General features: G+C 46.4%; 1 protein-coding gene and 1 non-coding gene across 2 annotated transcripts in view; both read left to right on the top strand.

The window, feature by feature from the left end:
* Window positions 1-2,147: 2,147 nt before the first annotated feature.
* On the top strand, window positions 2,148-2,221 carry trnar-ucu. Its single transcript has one exon. It is a non-coding gene; the product is annotated as a tRNA-Arg (tRNA).
* A 2,421-nt stretch (window positions 2,222-4,642) lies between these two features.
* Window positions 4,643-12,354, top strand: part of kirrel1a (kirre like nephrin family adhesion molecule 1a) — a 31,017-nt gene continuing 23,305 nt past the window's right edge. The window contains exon 1 of the mRNA XM_040141018.1: window positions 4,643-4,875. Coding sequence (XP_039996952.1) covers window positions 4,830-4,875 — 46 coding nt within the window. The 5' untranslated portion in view covers window positions 4,643-4,829. The remainder of the gene's footprint in view (window positions 4,876-12,354) is intronic.

Here is a 12,354-nt window from a genome sequence, read left to right as displayed (position 1 = left end):
TTTTTTTTTGGTAATCAGTTGATTGTTTTAGCATCTACCAAGCATTAAATACATAAATGCTAGACATTTGCTGGTCCCAGCTGGTGTGAGAATTTTCCCGCTTTTCTTTGTTTTATATCATTTCAAATGAAATATTCAGGGGTGATTTCTGGACTAATGGTCAGGCAAAGCAAGCAACAACTTGAGACATCATCTTGGGCTCTGGGGACTTTTATCAGAGAAATAAGCGATCTGTCACCGATAGTTCATATGATGTCACTACCACCGTGTGTGTTTTGTTTCTTTACTGTTTTTATAGATAAATATTTTTCTGATTTGAATTATTAGACTGCCTTTTTTAATATCAGACCAGGGACCACAGAGTAGCATATCTGAGGTTTACTCAGATATGTAAATGATGATAAATACTCTTATGTAGCTGGACCCAGCAGCAGGTCAGCTTAGCTTACTAAGTAGTTATTTTGAAGGGCGCAAGGTAGGTTCATAACCTTTTTAAGGTTATGAAATAAAAAGTAACAGTGTTTTTGTGTATGTCTGTAAAATCCGCAATGATATTTTTTTTCACAAAATTGTGCTGAGTTGGCCAGTTGACGCCAGTTGATGCCAGTTTCTAGAAATACCGTGCGCTGGCTGACTGACTGAGAAGCTTCACAGAAGTTGAATCAGTGTTTTGTGTGAAGATTAAACAATGTGTGTAAGAGTTTAACGATGTGGTCACTCTGGAGTAAGGAGCTACTTCTTTAGAATTTAGGTTGTTTTTAAATCACTCCTCATAATTTTTGCAAAAACACATCTATGTAATAGCCCATTTGTAATGTAAAGCATCTTTTCTTCTTCCAGTTTCTCCAATATATGCATTCTGTCACTTTTGTCCTTTTCCTTACTGCTGAAACACTTTGCACCAAATCCAGAATCCAGATTTTACTCATTTTCTAATGAATAAAGCGATAAGGCCGGGAAAACGTTTACAAGCTTGAGGAGATACCGTAAGTTTAGTTTTTGTGACCCGGCCAAAAATAACAAAACCTCCCTTGGAAAAAAATCCCGTTCCAGAATTAAAGATTATCAACCAATGGACCAGGCTGACTGATAATTAGGGTATTCACATTACGCGGACCCATGATAAGAATTTCACGCCACTGACATGACATCCACACAACATCCACTTGTGCAATTTATGAGTGATAAGTCTCATCTCGGGGTGATCACCTCGGCCCATCCGGTGAGCCACCGTGTGTCATCTCTCACTCAAACGGAAAAAGGGGGTCTGCGTTTGAATCGTCCTAAAGACCAGAAACGAACGGAGGATACGGTCGTTTCCTAACCGCGGGGTCACCCAGCAGAGCAGCTGTGGGCAGGCGGACCTGGGCACTCTGACAGCATCGAAACGCCAGTCTTAAGTAAGTGTTGGAGGCAGAAAAAAAAACAAGCCGTAATGTAAAGTAAAACTGAGAAACTCTTTTCGGCTGTCATGTGCATTTTGGATGTTCTGCCGCATACGAAGGCTCTCCCCCGGAGACTGACCATACCGCCACTGAGCTAGGCTATTTCTCGCGGGGGGGGGGGGACGCCGTGCGCCGTCCGCCGTCACTCCTGCCACTACCCCGGGAACACGTATCATTTCTCCACGGACTGGTTCAAAACGTCCGCCAGTGAGGGCCAGGACGGAGACTTGGATTCTCCTTCTTTCTCCAGTCCGTGGACTCACCGACGCGTGGACTGATGCGCATAATATTTCAGGGTGGAAACGAGGACCACGAGACTCCGGCAGACGCCGCCTCGGCTCTGTCGGGGCGATTTTGAGCGACGGGCATAAAGCTAGCTTGATTAAAACAAAAGTCCTGGTGGCGCGGTTTCAAAGTCAAAGCCTCGCTAGAGGACACACATTTACGCCCGCCTACAGTCAGGGACGCTTTTATTTTCTAACGCCCGTACGCCACACTTCCTGCCGCACGCCGGCTAGCCTGACGCATCTTCTGAGCGACTCCCCACCGTAGCATGCAGCGACAGCGCCCTCTGGCGCTCAGCCCCGGGAAGCGCAGGCACGTCGGCCGAGAGTGGTCCTGATGCTGCGGGGATGCAGATAGCAGCGATGCGAGAGGATGTCAAGTATGTAAGCCGTGCCGGGCCTGGGCTGTACTGGCGCAGTCTCTGTGGCGCAATGGAATAGCGCGCTGGACTTCTAATCCAGAGGCTCCGGGTTCGAGTCCCGGCAGAGATGAGTCACTCTGTGTGCCCGCACGGCAGACCTGCGATTGTTTTTTATCATCCGGACGCGGTGGTGTCGGTCGAAGGTTTTCCATGTTCTTATAGTCGCTCCTCGTTGATGTGGCAATAATCTAAGCGTACACAAAGTGAAACACAGCCCCATCACCGCTCTTCTACGCATGCCCCGAACGGTTTGCTCTTTTCTGCTCAAATCAAACTACGAGTGAAAAACAATCTCGAGTATAGATCCGGTTAAGAATGTCGGTCCCGACTGCAATAGGTTTACTCATATGAGCGCGCTTGTTCTACAGTGATACTACTGTCCCGTTCTCACGCATTTCTACGTTTACCCCCTTAAGCGTGACAGGCTGGCAGTTGCATTTTTCTTTATGAGCATCATTTCACAGAGTCCAACGTCTGCGCTTCAGAACATAACCGCTAAACATACCAAATTATTGTAATTTAATTCTTTCCCTCAAAATACTCTGTACTGCAGATTATTAACGAACCTATTATTCACAATTCGTTCCCATGTGCATTTGGAATTGTGTTTTATGTATTCGCAGCCCGTCCGAAAGGTTATTGTCAGCCGGGAGAGGTGGGCACAGACCATATATTTTGTAAATAAAAAGGTGAGCATCTCAGATTGGAATGGCTCACGTCTCTCATCGGGATTACGTCTAAATCCCGCCAACGACGGCGCCGGTCAAATGTGCGTGCGTGCGTGCATGCCGCGCGCGCAGATATTTCGGGATCCGCGCCCCGGTCGCGCTCGGACACGCACACGCACGTTCGCTCCCGGGTCCGACGGCACAGCCTCGGTGCGAGTCGCCTCCTCCCCCTCCGGTCCGGGGGAGACGGGGAGGAACCGGCTCTCTGCGGAGACCGGGGGGACCGTCCCAGACATCTGTAGCCTGCGTTGTGTGACAGGAATGAGGACCTGTTCTGTCCATTCATCGTGGTGACATCACTGCCTTGTCCCACTGAGCAGTGGATACTCTTCTAGGCAGTAATGTGAATATTCCTGCAGAATTTACATTATTTGTCGGACCTCATGCGCGTCCCGCGTCTTCTGATATACTTCCTATGCTATTCCTGTCGATATTTAGATGTTTACAGTGCCCTCCGCGTATGAATTAGAAAGCGAAGTGGATATATAGGTGTAGAGGCAAGTTAAGGTATGCCTATCTAAAATGAATTCATTACCTAATGGCACACTCACTGTGAAGAGCAGAAACCAAGCAGCAAACGTGTCAAAACGATTATGCCGCTCTAAGCTGGTTTATTTATTTTTTTATTTTATAGTGGGGTTTTTTCTTTTTTTTTTTTTTTTTTTTTTTTTTAGCCTTTGGTGGACTAAGCAAGATCCAGAGGGAGAGGGAGAAAAAAAAGGGGGCAGTGCCGTGGTGCTGCTGACGTGAGAGAGAGAGAGAGAGAGAGGGAGAGGGAGAGAGAGAGAGAGCGAGAGAGAGAGAGGAATGCGCCGCTAATGAGAATATGACGTCAAGTCAGAGAGATTACAGCGAGGACCGGAAGTAGAGCGTGATCACATTGGGTGAAATTTTATTTTATTTTATTTTGTCAGTTCGGCGACTAAAAGAGTACATTCCACTTGTTTTAAGAACTTTCCTTTTTTTTGGAAAGCAGAGGGCAAAGCATTGTTTTATTTCCCTATTAGTCTTACAAATTATGGTTCTAAATTGAGTGTTATATTTTGCATATGGATATAGTTTATTTGCCCCAGTTTAATTATTAAATTATAAACATGCCTTTGCTGATTTCTACCAGACTTTTAGAAAGCTAAAAGCACATTGCCTAGACATAAAACCCGGTACCATCAGGAATCCCTTAACGTCTCCAAAAAGGTTCCGAAAAGGGACAATTGCCAAAAGAGGTTCTGGGCTACACATCAGACCAACGGATGTTTTTCTTATACTTCTAAAGAAAATGGTTTCAGGGCAAAAGCTGCAGACAAGAACGTAACCTTTGAAGAAAACATTCCTTATGGTCACGGAAAAAGTGAATTCCATATGGAAGCAGCCCTCCCAAGAGTCATCATAGGAACATCAGTGACCTTGACAATATTACTACAGTGTTTTGTCAGATGGCTTAAGTCACATGCGTTTTTGAAGGCTGTACAAGATTACAGAGTGAGGCTAATTGAATTTCACAGACGCATACACACTATGAATGTAAGAACAAATGTGTAATGCATATGATAAATAATCACGCCATGTACTGATAATACACGATTATATACTGTTGATCTTATTTCCGTGAGCGCAGTCGACCGTCTTCCTCCATTCGGGTTTTTATTTTGAAGGTCGGGGCCGGAAGTGGAGTGTGCCATCGCTGCTCGCTCGACCGCCTCAGTGTAGAGTGGAGAACGGGCTGGCGCTGGGGAGCGAAGAAGAGGAGAGAGGCGAAAAAAAAAAAAAAAGGCAGTGGAATGGTGTAGAAGCCGAGCGAGTCCAGCCCGAGTCCGGGGACCAGCGAGGAGGGCCGACGCCGCAGGATTATTGCTCTTTGTAGAATTATCGTTCAAGTCCGGAAACTCCCGCTTTTTGATGCGGTCCCCACGGAGGTCTGAGCCAATAACGGACTTATTGGTCGGCTGAACCATGCAGAGGCTGCTGCTCCTGAGTTTGGCGTTGAGTTTTCAAACAGGTAGGACTGCATTTCTCTCCGGCCCCAAGCGCAGAACTAACGGCGAGCGGTGTTTAAATTTAAAACTGTGTAAAGCCACGGAGGCTTCAAAACAAACAGAGCCTTCCGTCGGTGATCATTTAGAAGTGTGTGTGTGTGTGTGTGTGTGTGTGTGTGTGTGCGCGCGCGCGCGTGTGTGTGTGTGTTGGGCAGAGAAAAAGAGACGGACGTATAGCGTGATTTCATGGCATTCCCATATGAACCGCAGCAGTGGATCACCTTAGGCGTCTGTGTGTGTTTGTGTGCGCGTGTGCGTGCACGTGCAGCTGCGCGAGAGAGAGCGTGTGTGACTGCGTGTCCGCACCGTAGCAATGGATCGCCACACTTTTCTTTTTTTTTTTCGTTTTTTTTCTTCTTCTTCTTTCTTTTTTTTATTTAATAATCATTGTCGCGCGCCTCTGGACGCGTGCGAAGACAGGCGGTCGACCGTGCACGTGCGTGCGTCCAACTTGAACATGACCGGTGCGCGCGCGCCCACCGGCCCAGATGACCTTTTGCATATGACGAACCCCCGGCGCCGTTATTCAGACGGGCCGTGGTGAGGCGCAGAGGACGTGACGGGAATGACAGTGATTGACCAGCGCTGCTCTACATGCCAGCAGCACTGCCACACTGCTACCGCATCCGAGCGGCTCGTCCGTCAGTGGGACCACGGCTAGCAGCCCCGGTAGTGATCCTGTAGGGAAAGGCAGCTCATATTAGCCTTCTCTCCCCCTGTCTCACACACACACACACACACACACACCCATGCCACCCCTCTTCCTCTCCTGTCCTGGTGTCCTACCTGAGTGCCTGACACAAAGCCCATTCTAACCCTCTCTGTTGCCTTCCTCCGTGCATTCCAGCGGCACAGGGAGGTGTGTGCAGCACCCATGCATCTGTTCCCCCTCCATACCTGTGGGGTGCCAGGTAGGCTGTTGGCTTATGATAATCACAGCTGTAGCCGAGTTGCTAGGAGACAGGAGGCTGAAGGAGGAGGTGGAGAGGATGGTTGTAATTTCTCTAAGCTACCCGTTTGATCAAGGCATATCTGTGTGTCGTCGTGGCGGCGCAGAAACAGCAAACCTCACTTTTTTTTTCCCCCATTGTCTACCTTGGCTGACCGGGAGCGTGCACAGCTGGCTGCTGGCTGGCCAGTCGACCGCTCCATCATAGGTAGGGGGCGTGTTCGGGGAAGGGAAGGTATAGAAAGGGATGATGTCACCTTGTCTGCCAGGCTTTGTATCGCTCAGCCCGGCCTGACATGCTAAACATCCACCCATAGTGTGCCGCCGAGGGTTCACACAAGCACACGACAGTCTACATGCAGTCAGGAACAGATGCCTCGGATGGCTTTTCATCGACATATCTGGCGCTCCGTGATTTCACATATGACACAATCTGGCAACCGTTGCAACACACAAACACACAGCCCCTGCCCTCTCTCCATCGAGTCCCCTTGTGTCCGTCCCATGCTGTTGCCCTGTTTGTCCACTCATAAACCATTCATGACAGATGCACCTACAGATGTACATAAGCGCGCATACACACACAAACACACACACATGCTCAGCCCACTTATATGTGTGAAGCCATGTGTCCTATTGTCTGTCGTAACACCGTTACAACTGTGTAATCCATTATTACTCCATGTTGGGCTCTCAGAACACAAGTATATATGCTTTCAAAGGCTTTCCCGAAGACAAGATTAGCAGGCTGTAAATGAGGCTGTAAGATTTAAAATGGTGTGATAGATGTAAGGTCTCAAATGTAGCACTGTGGCTTTTGCATTTGGCTATGAAAACGTAAGAGGAGGAGGCATAATCCACAGAGATCTGAAGTGAATATCACCTCAAGAGAGATAACACTTACTGAAGGTTCGGAAGCATTTTTCTTAAGAGCACCCAGACTCTTATCTCTTCATTAGACTAGTAAAACAGCATTTCATGGCCTGCAATTTGCACACATTTAATTGCCTACCAGTGCTAATGATTGCATGGTTATTAGTCGAGCAGCTAATTAAAGCCGTGGTGAATCAGGATGTTCTTAAGTTATTTAGATTCAGTGATACATATTGCAAACCAGCACTAACTATAGTAAGTCTCTGCTAGCAACATCACTGGAGCGATTGATCTAGTATCCCGGCCTTGTAGCTACATACCAACCTGGTAATAAGTCCCAAGCAACCACCACCATTAACACAGCTGTTAAATGTTACTGCATAATCAATCTTTGTTAACGCACTCTTTTAACTTCCTAATGAGTAGGAGAGCATTGAGGTTGGACTTGCAGCACTGCACCTATAGCCCAGACGGTGGTCTGAAGTGCTGACTCGGACAAAGGCTCCAGTGCAGGTGTACCATTTGTCAGCCCCTGTCCTTTTGAGGCGGACCGCGGCCATGATCCGCTGCTGCTGCCCTTACTGTACGCTCTGAATCACACAGCCGAGCTGTGAATCATAGACCTCAGACGGATTCCTGTGTTTTGCTCAGCAAAGAAAATATTCAGATGTTGGAAGAGTCAGACACATTCAGGGAGCTTTTACACCCAAAGAAAGAAGGGTTCCTCAAGGGTTGTTTGATCAGGCAAGTAGTGGTTCTGCTACTATATGTGTAATGTAGATGATTCAAATTGGGCTGTAATAGTTCAAATAAAAATGAAGAATTAGGAAAGGCTCATAAAGAATCCAGTCTGGTACTAAAACACTCTGTTAAAACTGCTGATTTACAACATTTCATGCATTCTTTCCAGTAATAATCTGTGACATTTTCATCTAAATAAATTACAATTTTGCAACTCTCTATTACTGAGTAATATACAGTGACTCGGGACACTACTAGTACATGAAATCTTTTCCATTTGCTGGGGGGAAAAAAAAGTCCTCAGTCACACAGCAAGTGGTTTCTTTTATGTTCTCACAATAAATAAAAAGACTGAGTAGTTAGCCTGAGCTAGTCTCACATAACCAATCCTCTGTCTCCTTAAACTCATGCGGATCTGGAGAAATCTAACCTCTAAAGTTTGTTACAAAAGGATGGGGACTCGGCGGGCTATATGAACCACTGAAACTGCACTGGGAGACCTTGTTTGTGCTCAGATCATGGCCAGGGGAGATTATACAGCGTATGAGCAGTGGTAGCTGATAAAGAAAAAAATGAGCCCTTTACAGAATCTCAAACTTGTAAGGATACTCCAGTGAGAATCTTGTTGATTACCACGTAAAGAACTATTTATAGCGACATGATGCTTTTTCAAAAGCGTTCTGCCATGGTTTCAAGGCTAACGAACCATTTTGCGGTGCTTTACTGGACCCCTTCTGCTCAGAGTGTGGATCTGGAGTGACATATGTAGCAAGGCAGAAGTCTGTTTTTCATTTCGATCCCAGAGAGCGAGATATGACTCTGGAGCATCCTACCGTTAATATGTGAATTCGGGTCATGTTTTTTACGGGATCTGAATGAAGCCCTTTTACCGAAAAGCATCTCTAATTGACATCAGCCACTGAAAGCAATCACTGAACCAGTTGTAAAGCTCAATCTGGGAATGGAGCCCGTAATGTTATAATGTATGTCCACGCCTGTTGTTCCCCATTGGGTTCCATTCAATCAACAAATTCTTGGCATAATTCTGTCCCGGCGGGAGTTTGTCAATGTGTGACATGTTGATTGCTTCTCTCAGTTGATATGTTTGTTTAAGGGCATTCCTCTGGACACGAGTCTCCTATAATCCTTTTTGAAGTGGTGCTTTGGAGAACAAAGAGGCTTGCATGCATGCTTTCAGATGATGCAGTAAAAACCTGATAGCGGAGATAAGTATTTAGTTGGATGATTCATTATCAAACTTGTGGTCGGAGATAAATTAAATCAAAAGTATTCGCATTTCCTTTGAGCATCCTCAACTGCTATGTGAATGTTTCTCAAGTGAAGCTCCAGGATTTAAAGGCCCCATAATCTGATTGTGTTTGACAGGCCGGGGGCATCCAAGTTATAAAAAGAAAAATGAAAAAAAAACAAAAAACATCCCCTTAAAAATGTTTCTTTATGCAGAGTCCCCTGAGCAAGAGAGGAACACTTTATCACATCTGACTGAATCTATTGGCCTTGTTTTCCTAAACTGCATGGCCATAGCGAGGACCAATTTGGGGTGACGGGGGGGGGGGCAGTTACACAAAAAGTTGTTTTGGGGAGACGGGGAAGAGAGGGAGGGGGACAAAGAGGGGTAGTCTTCTGGGCAGGTGGGTAAAGCCTGATCGAGAGTGATTAGACTTTTTTTTTTTTTTTTGTTTGTTTTAGAGGTGGGGGGCGGGGGGGTGGGTATTGTGGTGTGGGAGGAGGGTGTGCTTGCTGAAAAGAAAAGCGAGCCGGGAGAGAGGACAGAGGGACGAGGACGAAGGAGGAGGAGGAGTGGTTTGAGAGGCCAGTGGCAGAGAGAAAGGGACTATTACTCAGGCTTGACTGCTCCCTCAGTGGGGACAGTGAAGCTGCTCATTCAGACAGAATATGGTCGAGGCCGGTTCAAAGGCTACAGTTGCGCTGGAATCGGGAGTGATTGAACCCACATCTGAGGTGCCAGCCAAGCTCTTCCCCTGCCCTGTCCCCGCTGAGGTTAATTGGCATTAATCGCTGTTGCTGTTAACTTTCTTTTTCGTTTCTTTGGCTTTCTCTCGCAACATGAGCCCTTTTCTGCTAACCAAAGTTCACTCTTTCTCTCTTTCTGTCCCCTCCTGGAATTCTTTCTTTTTTTCAATCTGACTCTTTTTTCTCCTTCCTCTCCTCCCTCCCCCCCACCATTACTTCTCCTTCTCTTTCCATCTACCCCTTTCTCTCTCTCGCTCTCTAATAAGTTCCAGATGTGGTTCTTGCATTCCTCTGGTCGGTGGAGAGAGAAGGGGGGGGGGGGGTGATTGGGGGGAGGCGATGGGGGAGGGGACAGGAGGAGAAGCACATGAATTAAAACAGGGAGCACATGATGAGGAAGAGGAGCCCATGTACTGTAACGTGCGCGCACACACACACACCATAACGTGCTCTGGAAAACATGCACACACACACACAAGCAGAGGGAGGTAGAATGGATGCGTTTGTGTGTGTGTGTTTGTGTGTGTGTGTGTGTGTGTGTGTGTGTTTAGGGGGGAGGGGGGATGTCGGTCCTGTAACCTCAAAAGTTTTGGGACATTCTCCTCCTCCTCTTCCCTCGTTCCCCCTCCTCCTCACCCCCTCCCTCCGCAGGAATGTGGCTGACGCTGATGATGTCACTTCATTTCTCCGCTCTCCCAGTTTTCTGCTCCTCAACAGGGACAGGCCAGAGGGAGGGAGAGAGAGAGAGAGAGAGATTTGACTTTCTCCATCCATCTTCTTTGTACAATAACAACATTAGGGTCAGCCGTCTAACTAAATCGGTTACCAAAGCACCACAGCGCTCGCCATCTCCTCATCATGTAATATAACAGCCTGCAGGCTAAATTGTTGCGGACTACAGATAATGAGTGAGCAGTCTCTTGGTAGTCATAATCATCAATGGCTTTGAAGTCCAGTCATTAAAACAATGTTGTGCAGATGCATTATTCTGTCAAAGACCCTCTTAATGCTATACTCTCGAGGCTAATCATACCTTAACCCAGTTTACCCATGTTCTTAGATCCAAATTAGCCTTTATCTAATTTACATTTTAGCAAGTCATCACCTGTTGATGGAAGATGCACTACATGGCTACATGGCTAAACGTTGGTGGACGTTGGGCATTAATCTGCTGCTATAACAGCCTCCACTCTTCAGGGAAGGTTTTCCACAAGACTTTTGAACCTGGCTGGGGGGATTTGCTCCCGTTTATGTAGGGTGGTAGGACCTGGCTCATAGTCGACATTCCAGTTCATCCCAAAGGTGTTGGATGGGGTTGAGGTCAGGACTCTGGGGAAAGCTGTTTTCAATAAACCTAGCTTTGTGCACATGACAAAATAGGAAAGAGCCTTCCACAACCTGTTGCCACAAAGTTGGAAGCACACTGCTGGTTAAAAGATCATTCTATGCTGTAGCACTAAGATTTCACTTAATTGGAACCTAGAAGCCTAGCCCAAACTGTGAACAACAGCTGCAGACCAAGTCCATGCATGTAAGTGGACATGCTGTTGGTCATATAAGGTATGTCATGTTAGGGTATGTTAAGTGTCAATTGCATAAAACCATTGCTCTTTTGATTTGGTCCCTATTTGTCTTATGGAAAACTTCTCCTCATTAATTAAACAATCTGTATATTCAATTTTATCCAATGGCTTTAAAGTTTAAAAGTCTATAAAGCTTTATTATCACCCCAGTCAATTTGCTTTCTAGTCTTTTAGTGTTTTTTTCTATCAACAAAGACTTTATGGTATATGGTATATAAGCAAGGGGTTCTGTATGAATATTACTTAACTCTAGGAGGTCAAGGCCCTGGCCTTTTATTGGATGGTTTGTGACAGATGACATTGCAAGAAGCTATAGTACATACCAATAAAATTAGATTACACTGGATTGAATTAAAGCAGACCTTGGAGGAGGTGATTTATCGATAGGACACTGCTTGTAAAATTCTCCTGCAGGATTCCATCTCTCGCCGTACCGTAATGTGAGGTGAATTGGTGGACCATCTAAAAGCTGTACACAATCGCACTGACGGTGGGAATGTGTACGTGCCAGATCACGTGGCTTTTGGAGGCGGAGTGGCTTAAGGAATGGGTCGCTGCCCAAAATCAATGGGGCTCCACCGCTGTGAATTATTGATTCATTATGATATTGATTGTGCCAGTTGAATTCAGTGGCAACCCCTGCGCTACAAGCTACACAGCACACTACTGCGGAGTAGCAGCTTGATATGTATGTGCCCCCTTGTTCAAGCGTATCCAGAGGACAGCTATTGTTAGTTCTGGTCACCCTTGGTTACTGCGGAGTATTCTTTGTCAGCCACTCGGCATGTTGGCTAAACAAAGGCTCGTGGATTACCAGCAACAGGCCGGCTTTCCAGGGCTTGAGCATATTCATGTGCGCGAAATGTGTCACGTACCTCGTCCATGAATTATCATATTACCCACCAGTGATCCTGGGGTTGCCATGGCCACTGTGTCTGTCATTGTGTCAATGGTCCTCACTGGCTGTAGCCATGGTAACAATGTCTGTAACAGAGGTTTGGTACAAATAAAGCTCTTCAGAAATGCGTGTATGTGAGGAACCCCGGACAATGGAAGGGTGGCACACGCACAGACACACACTCTGCCTGCACAAACGTATATTCATAGAAAATTAGTGTACGCATCCCCAATTGCACTCTCACGCGTGTGGTAGCATCAAAATGGACAGACAAAGAGCAGCACTAATTTTCCTCCTGCCATTTCCAAATAAACTCGTTTCCACAGCAACCATTTTGATAGTAATGGAGAGAAGGAATGGGAGGAAGGACTGATGGGGGGACAGAGAGGCAGATATGCTTGAA

The sequence above is a fragment of the Xiphias gladius genome, chromosome 12 (assembly GCF_016859285.1).
Source record: "Xiphias gladius isolate SHS-SW01 ecotype Sanya breed wild chromosome 12, ASM1685928v1, whole genome shotgun sequence".
NCBI classification, from domain to species: Eukaryota; Metazoa; Chordata; class Actinopteri; order Istiophoriformes; family Xiphiidae; genus Xiphias; species Xiphias gladius.
The sequence above is the reverse complement of the archived record's forward strand: the minus strand, read 5'-3'. Positions and strand labels throughout refer to the sequence as shown.